Here is a 12,004-nt window from a genome sequence, read left to right as displayed (position 1 = left end):
TTCACATAAAAACAACGTTCTTCCCCTAACACAGCACATAGGTCCCCTGAGAGACTTCACACTCAAGATACTTCTTGGGAATTGGGGCGGAGGTCTCTTTCTTCTGTAACTTCTTCCTGCTATGCATGGGCGTAGGCCTGCCTAGCAGAGCAGAAGTCTCTCCCTACCTGATCTAAGTTGGGGTTTTCCACATCTGAAACCAGCTTCTACACTTGTAGTTGCAGCAATTTAGTTGGGCCCTCTCAGAGATGAAACAGACAAGGGCCAAACAAGAGACCTAACAGGATGGTCATCTCTGGTCCCCGGAAACAGAAGGGGTGAGGGTTGCAGGCTTTGTGACCCCTTCTGATTGGTTGGTGGTGAGGCAACAGAGCAGTGCTCCAGGAACCTTGTGTTCAGTCTGAAGTCACCATCTTCCACCTGGGTCGGGGCTCAAAGACATTGTTATGCATATTTCTTTGAGTAGGAACCAGGACTCTGTCTGGAGGCTGTACCAACCTTTGATTGTTTCTGTTTTTGTATCCCCTCCCTTCCCTGATTAGCAATTGTTTGAATCCGTGCTTTGGAATTTAGGGAAGGCTAAGGAGGCTGAACAAAGTCTATATCCTACAGATAAGAAATGGAGAACACAGAGCAGATCTGTACTCCAGAGCCCCACAGAGTCCCGCTCAGTTTTAATTTTAGGGAACTAGGCAACAATGACTATGATAGCTTCCTGTCAAAATGGGGCATAGGACTGCCCCAGCTTGGAGCAATACAAGCTCTAATCTGAAAGTACACCCATAGCATCACCTATTTTCCAGGATATCTGAACTGTAGCTACTCTATTTTGACTTTTAATTGTAAACTATTTTTTAATAGCCAAAGCAGATTTTACCGTTAATGACGTCAGTGTTTCTCTAGATAAGAAAAGATGCAAGAATTGGGACTCATAAAATCTTCTCCTGAAAAGATCTAACTATCTGATGGCCTGTTCTGCCAGTTTTTCCCAGAGCACAGAGTGCCTCATTCCTGATTTTTCCCCTGAACTCCTTTCAGGGGTGTTGAAAGTCAGCAGTTGCAGCGGCCATGATTTAATCTTTGTAGATGCAGATGGTGAGTGTCAGTCTTCAGTTGGCAGAGCCCCTTTTTGCTCATAAACTTGACCATGATTATGAGGGGGGTACACTTCATGACCATTTTATCCCATGGTGCTGAGAATGTCCATTCTCAGGTTTGGCAAAGATTCTGTTGACAGGCCACTCAATGTGCTCTTACTGGATTAGGCCATAAAACAGTATCCAAAATTCTCTGGACCACCTGTCTTATTAGCTTCTTGGTCCAGGAAAATATTCCCTCTTGTTGCTTCTTGCCATATCTAGAGTTACACTATTACCATCATCGATCTCATATGGGACTATATATTATTCTATTAGAGGCCTCATACACACATTTGACAGTGTAAGAAACAGCAATTTTGTAAGACAGGGGAAATACAAATAACATAGCCAGCAGTATTAGTAAAGTCACAAGTACGACTTATGTTAAGAACTTCCGTTAGATGTAGCCCAGTATATCTTCAGGTCATCTGACTTAGTCTGTCCTGTAGAATCTTTATCTTTCAGGGAAATTATATATTGGCACCATCTATAAGGCACATAGCCCAGTTTTCTAGTGTTACTAGACTGATTATCTTTAGAGCCTGTCCTGGCTTCAGTTTGGTCCTAACAGCTGTTTGTAGATCTATGCTGTTCTTGTATTTTTATTTATCCCATAGTACAGGTGTATTGTACTTAAAGTTTTTGTTACTAACCACAGACCAGTGTTTGTCTCACGTGCCCCCTGTGCTGACATCACGAGAGAGCGCTGGCCATTGTTCAGAGCAGCAGACCTTCTGCTGCGGCCCCTTATTTGCGTCTGGACATCCGGCCTGTGTCCCCCCTGCACGGCCTCTCTGAGCTAGCCCCAGCCGTCGGCTTCCTGCCGACCAGGCCTGCTGACCTTCCGTGTCTCTGCTTTCCAGGCCAAGAACAAGGAGACGGGTGCCTTGGCTGCAGCCAAAGTAATCGAGACCAACAGCGAGGAGGAGCTGGAAGATTACATCGTGGAGATCGAGATCCTGGCCACCTGCGACCACCCCTACATCGTGAAGCTCCTGGGCGCCTACTACTATGACGGGAAGCTGTGGGTAAGGGTGCCTCGGGCCTGTGGCGATGCTACCGGGCCCTGCGTGGTTCTGAGGGCCGCGGCTCTTTCTCCGCTGCTGCTTTGGGGGCACGGTGAAGTGTGCTCCCCTTTCTGCAGAGCCTCTCTACTGCGGGGCTGAGTGTAGTGCTACGGAGCAGAAAGGAATTCAGAAGCTCTACTGCCTGGCCTCAAACCACAGCTATGCTTGGGTACCTGTAGGCAAGTTATTAACTTCTCCTTGCCTCAGTTTCCCCAGCTGTAAGATGGGGATGATGCCAGTACCTAGCACACTGAGTTGTTTTGGAGATGATATGAGCTAACTGATGCTTGGAAGAATAGCTGGCCCATGTCAGAGTTCGCTGAGTGTGAGCTATTTTAGTATTTGTTCTGGTGGCATTGTCTCTGCTACTGTGGCAGCTGCTCCAGGGGGCTTCCTTTCAGTGGCAGCACTCAAGGGGCCCCGTATAGCCCCCACTCTCTGGCTGCGCCCTCGTATTTTGAGATGCACAGTGCAGGTGCGTCAAAGCCCCGCCTTCCCGGCTCAGCATCCCCCTTGGAGGAGTTCTGGGCTGCCCTGGTTTTCAGAACCTGCCCTGCGAATGGCTCCCCCATTGACATTCTTCTAGCCTCTCAGTTTATAAAACCCAGACGTCCTAGAAGGTACGTGTTTCCATACTCCCATTTTCAGCCAGTATTGTGCCCATCAAACATCATATTTATGTCTCCCAAACTCAGCCGAACATTTGTAACGAAATGATGTGCAGGTAATCTCATGAATTAATAGATGCAACTGGAAAACTGTCAGACTCACTGGTAGATGGTTTGCAAAGGGAGCAAGTGTCAGAGGGGCTGGGCCTTTGGGAGTGAACCAGATCTGCGTGAGCAGTCCAGGCTCATGGCAGCACAGTTACTGGTTGTCAGCAATGATTTGGAGGTCAGGAGGGGATTTTTTTTTTTTTTTTTTTTTTGGTTGCACATCTTGTGGGATCTTACTTCCCCAGTCAAGCATGAAACCTGGGCCAATGGCAGTGACAATACTGAGTCTTAACCACTGGACCACCAGGGAATTCCCAGGAGGGGATGTTTCAAGCATTTGACCTCCTATCATGATAGTTTATCATGTATAGGGAGAGTGTCATGTGTGTTAGACACATTTTAGGAAACTATTGGGCAGTCTGAGTTGCTATGTCATGCTTTATAGTTTTTCCCATTTGAAATAATGAGAAATAGACACCAAGTTGAGTCTTGGAGTCGGAATGCCTGCTTTTTAGGAACAGAGCTACTGATGCTTAATGGGGAAATCTGTGTTTCATTTGAGAAAGGGATCCTGTTATTTAAGAAAACCAAAGGAGTGGTTTAGAAACCACAGTCAAAGTTCATCCCTCTCATTTCAGAGAAATGAGGAAAGCCAGTGTCCGAGGGGGATGAGAAACTTGGCCGTCTACCCTGCCCATACCTTTGTCGACTAAAACTGGTTGCCCGCCAGCGGAGGGCAGCTTCTCTTTGCTTCTCTGAGCATCTCCTTGGGGAGTCTTCTAGTTATCACTGGGGGCAATAAAACCACCATCACCTGCCTATCAGCTGAAGATTTCAAAGCCCTTCCTCATTCACTGTCTCTGGCGCCTTGGAAGGTGATCCAGGCAGGGAGACTGGTTACCCTTTTCCAAAGAGGAGGCAACAGAGACACAGAGAGGGCAGGCGCCTTGCTCATGGCCACACAGCTGACACTGATGCATTTCTTCTGTCTTGATTCACGGAGCTGCTTTTTAGAAAGTTTTTATTTTTTTAAGAAATTAAAATTTTAAATACATGGTTATCAGAAAAATGAGAGTATACAGAAAAGCAAAAGATTAATGTCACCTGAATCTTTATACCAAAGATAATCATTTTTAATAATATAATAAATTTTTCTAGACTTTTTCTATATCTACACACAGGGTTTTTTTTTAAAAGATGAACTTATACCAGACTTGCTACTTCACTCTTACTCTTTTTGTTTAAGATATATTAAGAGTGACTTTTCATATTTTAGGGAAACACCTGCATCTTTGTCTTTTCTTTTTCTATAGAATTCCATCTTCTGACTACTAAGCAGTTAGGCTGTTGCTTTTGTTTTTTATTGCTGTTATAAACAACTCTGTGATGGACATCTTTGAATTTTTATGTTCTTGCTTGAGAATCTCTTTAGGAGAATTTTTAAGATTTTTAAATCTATCACCATACTGGCTTCACAGAGTCAATTTTGATATCATACAATTGAGTTTTTCCATCTCACCACCTACCCACAACACACACACCCATCCATCTATCCATCCAGCTCTCCATCCAGTCAGCCATCATTGGATTGCTAATGACGTACGTATTGAGGAAAACATCTTTTATACATCTGTTCCCATTATTGTTTGTGGCTGTTTACCAAGTTCATCACTTTTCCAAGGCCAGAGATAATGCCAACGACAGCTAATATTTATTGAAGGCTTACTGTGTGCTGGGCCTTTTGCTGTGCATTTTACTCGCATTATGTCATTAACCATATTCTTTGAGGCTGTTGCTGTATTTTCATCTTATAGATGAAAGTGAGAAAGAAAGATGCTAAGTCAGTCTCCCGCCTCCCCTGCTAGGCCACACAGCTGGAAAGTAGCCGAGTTAGAAAACCGATGGAGGAAAAGGACAGTTTGTAACTGGACAGTGACTGCGGTGGAGTTGGTCAAATAGATACACCAGAATTTTCTGTCCCAAGGTTGTCACTTTAGGCTGGTACTGTCTTATCCAGGGCTACTGCTGTGGCCAAAATCATTTTTCGCCCGCCTCTTCTGTAGCTGCGCCTACACCCTACATTTGTTACTTTGTAGACCTTTAAAGGTGTTATCTCTCATTTTTGATTTGGGTTTTAGACATTGTGAAATCATGGAAGGTGGCTGGAACTGGATGGATCGAGAAGATTTCAAGCAGTGTCAGCCTGGGCCGAGGAGTGGAGATGGGAGAGCTGCGACCTGTTGGGATCCTGGGAATGCTAGGATTGCTGGGTCTACCAGCATGTCATACAAAATGAGGGCAGTTGTTGGAGGCAGGGTCCTGGAGGGCCTTGAATGCCAAGGTGACGGTTTACACTTGGTCTTTTAGATCAGCGGTTCTCAAAGTACAGCCTTTCAGACCAGTAGTAGCAGCAGCACCACGGACCTTGTTAGAAATGCTGAATATTAGGTCCCAGCTCAGAGCTGCTGAATCAGAACCTCTGGGAAGGAGCCCTGCTGTCTGTTTAAGGAGCCTTCTAGGTGACTCTGATGCTTGTTGAAGTTTGAGAACTATTGCTGAAGGCAATAGGGACCCAGTGGCAGTCTCATGGGGGAGAGACACACATTTAGAAAGAAATCAGGTTTGAGGGGGCAAGAGTGAGAGCACCCAGGCTGACCAGGAAATGGTCAGAATGGACGAGGCCAGAAGTCCAAGGATGTGAGATGGGGCACCATTGGTCAGAAAATCGTTTAGAGGAAGGAACATTTGAACTGGATCTTAAAGAATGCGTAGGAGTTCTCCACGGGGTAAGAGAGGGAAGGGCAGTCTGAAGGGCAGCATGGATGGAAGTGTGGAAGAGAGGAGTCTCATTCTCAAATACTAGGTTAAAGGTGCACCAGCTTTATGGTGTTCCCTTCTGTGGGATGACTGTGGGCCCCATCCTGTGTCCAGGCTCGGGTGCTCTCTGTGGCTCCAGGAGCCAGCTTTTCTGTGTGGGTGTCTTTGACAAAATCAGCCTTGACCTGGGGTCTGCTTTCAGGGGCTGGGCTTAGGATGAGAAACTGACCGTTGCCCTGGCATCCTGGGCGTCTTGCCCAGCCATGGCAGTCAGGACGGAATTTTCCCCGGTGGGGTGGAGGTCACTCACCAAACCACCCCACCTGCAATCTGACAAGACTGACTCATTTTCTTCTAGAGTTTTTAATCTTCGCCAAACCCTTCTCTTGGTTTGTTATGACCACTTCTGCTTTTGAATACAAATGGTGCAAGTGGTATTCTAAACTAGCACTATCCAATAGAAATATAATGTGAGCCATATGTATAATTTAAAAATTTCTAATTACTACATTAAAGCAAAAATAAACTAATGAAATTAATTAAAGTAAAAGAATTTATTTAACCTCGTATATAAAACATTATCATTCTGACATGTAGTCAATAAAAAAATACTGATGAGGTATTTTAGTTGTTTTCCATTTAAAGTCTTCAAATCTAGTATGTGCTGCACACTTACAGCGCATCTCAGTTTAAGAGCTGAAGTTTCATCAGAAATGTTTCCTCTGTATTTAGATATCATGAAATTTCTGGATGAAAAAGCAGATTCATGTCCTCAGGTTGTTACAGTGTTCTTAAATGTATCCCAATAGTAGAGTCAAATATCAGTTTTTAAATTTAAATTAATTAAAAGGGAATAGACTGATCGTACAGTTCTATGCTAGCCACGTTTCAGGTGCTGAAGAGCCACGTGTGGTTCTGTGTGGCTCAGCAGCCACATAGTGGCTATTGCCTTAGACAGTGTAAACCATGCGGCTCTGGATGTATACCCAGGCCTCGCAGATAGGCGAGTGTGGGAAACCCTGGGCTGATCTCATGAATTTCCTTTGGTTTATAACTGCCCCTCCCCGGTTCCCACCCCTTGCCATGACCAGATTTTGATGTCTGGGAAAGCCTTTCAAGGGTTGGGTCTCTTCCTACAGGGGATTGAGAATGGCATGGTGGTACGTGTTTAACAGTCAGCTCTCTGGGAAGAACAGCCCTAGTTGATAGCATCTGCCAGTGTCTGTGGCATAAATATTCCCACCATGGTCAATTTCAAGCTAAAACAAAATGTCACTTACAGAGCTGCAGGACCACTCCACGATGAAGTTATTTCTGCCATACAGATATGATAGATGTAAACAGCCTCAAGAGTAGAGATAACAGTAGAAAGTGCTAAAATAATTAGAGAATTGATGCGTTTTGAGTGTTTATCACCTTTGTTGTTTTAATACAGTTTTTAAAATAATAAGGTTACATAACTTAATTTGAAACATAGGTTATATTACTAGGTTACAAAAATTCCTGAAAATTTAGCACAGTGCTCACAAGCCAGTGAAAGCTGGCTCTGGCACACCCCTGGATTCAGATGAGTGTTGTGTTGACTAAACCACGGACTGCTACAGCTGGGTGTCACGCAGCCAACGTCTCATTTGAAAAATGAGACAACTGCGCACCAGAGAGGGTCTCAGTTAGTTCAGTCGCTCAGTCATGTCCGACTCTTTGCGACCCTACAGACTACAGCACGCCAGGCTTCCCTGTCCATCACCAACTCCCAGAGTTTACTCAAACTCATGTCCATTGAGTTGGTGATGCAATCCAACCATCTCATCCTCTCATCCCCTTCTCATCCCACCTTCAATCTTTCCCAGCATCACCATCTTTTCCAGTGAGTCAGTTCTTCAAATCAGGTGGCCAAAGTTGGAATTTCAGCTAAAGTCACACAATGAATTATTTACAAGGCCAGACATACAGACGTCAGATACTGTGGATGAGAGACCCTGCTCATGTCACAGTGCCCTTTGAAAAGCCCTTCCACAGCTCTCCAGAATATATTCCAAACCCATTACCTGGAACGTAGGCTGATTATAGTCTGTCTGCCAGCATCTTCCCAGGCCTCCCTCTGCAGCTGTTCAGGCTGCTTGTAGGTGGCACCTCCAGGTCTTTGCATCTAGTGCCTTCCTCCAGGCAGCCCTCCGCAGTGCCATCTGCAGAGTCAGCGGGACCTCTCCTTCCACACTGAGGCCTTTTAGGCTCTCCCAGGCCCCTCTCGGTGGAGCGCACCTCCTCTTCCTCCTCTCTGTGCTCCTCTGTGGTCGCTCATCCTACGTCGCGTTTCAGTGCTGATGCCAGTGCTGGTATCCCCCTCCTCCGGTAGGCAGGACCCTGTCTTCATGCTCCTGCAGTGCTGACCCAGAGCAGAGGCAGGAGTGGAGGTCCTGGGGCGCCCCTCCCCTTGTGGGGCCGGCCCCAGGGACAGTGAAGGCAGTGGAGTCCCTGCAGCCACAGAGCGTAGCCTCGGGCCGGTGTTGCCCTTGTTTTTGGCTGAAACAATCCTCCAGCTTTCAGTCGCTTGCAGGGTGGAAGCTTTTCCTGTGCAGAATCTGGCCAGGAAGTGAAGGTGGCTGCGAAGTCCTGCGTGGCAAGCTGTGACGATTCTGAAAGCTCCTGATTGGTTTCTGAGCCCGAGTTTCCCTCAGCCTTTCTACAGGACAGCAAACCTGCTGTCGTGATATTACCTGTTCACCATGGGACTCTGGCTCTTGTCTCTAGAAGCTTGGGTCATCTTGGAGGAATTAAGCCTGCAGCCCTGTCAGATCACAGGGTTCTCCATTTATTCATGTGAACAAGTGTCTGTTGAATTCCTTCCTTGTGCCCAGTCCTGATCCCGCCCGGAGGATACAGAAATGATCAAGACCAGCCAGATCCCTGGCCTCACTGGGCTCAGAGTCCAGTGGTAGAAGCAGACAGTATGGAAGCAGATAAAGAAGTAAATGAGAGGACTTCAGCAAGTGAGAAGTGTGTGAAAGAAAAATAGACTGGGAAATGTGATGGAAGTTCTTGGTGGGAGGTGGGCAGGCAGGTCAGGGGCAGATGCTTCAAATAGGATAGATAAGGAAGGCCTTTCTCATGAGGTGACCTTTTAGCTGAGGCCCCAAAGACAGGCTGTAGGGCAGACCTGCAGAAATTTAGAGAGCAGAAATTTCCAGCTAGAGAGAATAGGAAGTATTCTCAGAGGCCCTGAGACAGGACCCAGTGGAGCCTGTAAAGGACCAGACAAAAGTTGTGGCTGGAAGATGGCAGAGGAGGAGAGGCAGAGACCCCCGTGAAAGGAGACCAGATTCTCTCTGGCCTTGAGCACGTTGCTGAGCACCTGCTGTGTGCCAGGCCCTGTTCTGCGGGCTGGGGATTCAGTGGTGAACAAGAGATACAGTTCTTGTGCTCAAGGAGCTTACAGTCTGGTGAGGAAGTCAGCCAATAAGCGCATAAACACATAATTCAGGTAACCATAAGGACCATGATGGATATGACATCAGAGGTGTGACTTGGAACAGGGCAAGCCACCTTTCGTGCATGTTCAGCGGGAGGCCTGTCCGAGAAGGACCCAGCTGAGGGAGGATCCAGGGGTCAGTAAGGGCCCCCGAGGTGAGAGTGTGCTTATCACGTTCAGAGGGGCCGAGGGGCCAGTGTGCCTGGGTTGGGGTGGGGTGCTAGGAGATGACAGGCAGGTAGGGGTTGTGGTCTTATTGTGGGTGTCGGGAGGCCTCGGCGGGGCGGTGGTTTCAGGCAGGCCAGGTCCGCCCTCTTCCTCAGCCATCAGTGGGATTAACTAGTCTGAGTCTTCACTGGCTGATTCTTCTGCGTGTGTTGCGTGCATTGCCCTCTTCCCCGCCCTGCGGTGGAGGAAGTGGGGACCAGTCCTGGCTCGTAGCACCAGCTGAGATCTTAGCTGACCGCTGAGTCCTGGCTCTCTACCGCTAAAATGGAAATGATGATAACGAAACCTCGCCCGTGGTAAGGATTACGTGAGGTGTGCAGGTTGGGCACGGGCAGCAGAGTCTGGCCCAGCGTGGGTGCTTGGTTAATGCCAGTGACTGTCTCTCCCCTCCTCTCACAGTTCTTCCTGTCCGTTCCCACTATGTCCTCATACTGGGTTTCCGGAAGCCTCTTCTCTTCCCTGCCTTTTCTGCCTTTTACTCTGAACCTTGTGGAGGCTTTGCTGTGATCACGCCACTGGCCAACAGGATGAAAAGTGATGTCAGGGTGGGTGATGAAGTCAGCACAGGGTGAGGAAAGGCCTTTCTTGCACCCACAGCAGGGCTGGCCTCCACTCCTGGAGACCTGGCACAGGTCAAGTTCAGAAGCCCCTCTGCGCTCAAGTTCTGTCTGGGCAGAAAGTTTTGCACAAGTTTATCAGCCCAGGAATCTCCTTGCTGACCACCAAACAAAGCAGTGACTCTTCCTTAGCATGGAAGGCCTCCGCAGTCGGGGAGCCTTCCTGGATTTCCCCACCCCACCTCCCCCAGGGATGGCCTTGTCATTCTCAGACTTACAGAGCTGTAGTAACACTCTTGGTAGGGCTGCCTCTCCTAAACCTCATTCATTGTGCTGCCTCTGGAATAGTTAGTATTTGTTGAAGGTGACTCACTTTTTAGAAGTTAAATATATTTATTGAAAAAGAAACTTTCATCTCAGTACCCTAAATGGAAAACTAGGGCCCTCTTGCCATAAATAGAAATAAAGGAAAATAAACCAGTTTGCTCCATTCTGGCCCAATCCCTTTGCCTGCCAAAGCCCTCCAACCCTGGGCCTGCACTCCACGTTAGAAGGGATGCTGTCACCGTGGGCCTCCTCGGTGCCCGGCTGCGACTGGGCTCAGAAGGGAGGGTGAGCAGGGGAGGGACTCCTCTCCCCCAGGGCCGTGCGGTGCCCCAGTCTCAGGACCTCCTCTTGGGGACACGCCCCAGGCCAGGGCACTGTTTTGGCTGGTGCATTTGGGCTTGCCAAGCCCGAGAGGCCAGAGGTTGGGGTGGTCCTCTTAGGACTGGTGTGGCCCAGCTTGTCCAGAAACACTTGCGGGACAGAGACTGGGTGTGGACCCACCTCTCCCTGGAGGCCACCACCTGGGGGCCAGTGGTCTGGCTCCCCAGCTCATGTCTCAACTTGCATCGTCCCCACCTGCGCTTTCCTGGCATCTTTAGCTGTAGAGCTCTCTGTTAAAATCTAATGGAGCCACAGAGAAAGCAGCAGCTGTCCCAAGCTGGAGGGGCAAGCTTCCCACCACTCCCATCTGGGGAACACTCCCATGTTCCCCAGAGGAACTCCCAGGCCTTCTGGACTCTGGTCTGCGTCAGGGTTTGGGTCATTTTCTGTGTAGGGGGAGCGGCCCTGTATGGTAGGGTGCTTAGCTCTGTCTCTGCCTGTCCCTGGTGGCTCAGATGGTAAAGAGTCCGCCTGCAGTGCTGGAGACCTGGGTTAGATTCCTGGGTCGGGAAGATCCCCTGGAGAAGGGCATGGCTTCCCACTCCAGTATCCTTGCCTGGAGAGTCCCATGGACGGAGGAGCCTGGCGGGTTACAGTCCATGGGGTCATAACAGTCGGACACGACTGGGCACACGTGCACGGCCTCGGTGTTGCCAGATGTCCCCTGGGGACCAAATCGCCCTCGGTCGAGGCCCGTGCCTCTCCCGCTCACAGCCTCTTGTGTTGTTGGGAGGAGCCAGTCAGGCTGTGAGCTCGGTCACAGACTGAGGATGTCGGGCTAGGACAGACCCACGCAGATTTTGTTTCGCACACGAGATGGTTGTAGGAATTTGCTGCTAGCATTTTGTTGGCCTATGGACATTTTTTGTTTAGAACAACCAGCAGATGTGGCAGCAGTTGCCTGAGGCTGGGCAGCAGTGGCCCCTCAGGTGGAGATTTGCTCTCTAATTAGCCTCAGACCTCACTACTCCCTAATGTCCCCCAATACTGAGCCTGAGGGCTGTTTGTCACTGGCACACACCACTGGTTTTCTTTTCTTTTTTTAAAAAAATGATCAAACTTCAGTTGATTTACAATGTTGTGTTAATTTCTTCTGTACCGAATGACTCGGTAATATATATGTGCAATCTTCCTCATACGCTTTTCCATCGTGGTTTCGTGTAGGGTATTGATTGACTAACAGTTCCCTGTGCTATCCGGTAGGGCCTTGTTGTTTGTGTCCATCCTGTATGTAATAGTTCACATCTGCTAATTCCAAACCCCCAATCCTTCCTTCCCCAGGCCCCCTCCGCCTTGGCAACTG

General features: G+C 48.3%; 1 protein-coding gene across 3 annotated transcripts in view; it reads left to right on the top strand.

Moving 5' to 3' along the window:
* Window positions 1-12,004, top strand: part of STK10 (serine/threonine kinase 10) — a 153,645-nt gene that overhangs the window by 28,838 nt on the left and 112,803 nt on the right. For all 3 annotated transcript variants that reach the window (XR_008201176.1, XM_052658962.1, XM_052658961.1), the window contains exon 2: window positions 2,003-2,167. Coding sequence is in view for 2 of the 3 variants with exons in the window: in XM_052658962.1 (XP_052514922.1) it covers window positions 2,003-2,167 (165 nt within the window). In the remaining variant the exon portion in view is untranslated. The remainder of the gene's footprint in view (window positions 1-2,002; window positions 2,168-12,004) is intronic.

This window comes from Budorcas taxicolor, chromosome 20 (assembly GCF_023091745.1).
Source record: "Budorcas taxicolor isolate Tak-1 chromosome 20, Takin1.1, whole genome shotgun sequence".
Lineage (NCBI taxonomy): Eukaryota > Metazoa > Chordata > Mammalia > Artiodactyla > Bovidae > Budorcas > Budorcas taxicolor.
This window is presented reverse-complemented; position numbering and strand designations above follow the sequence as displayed.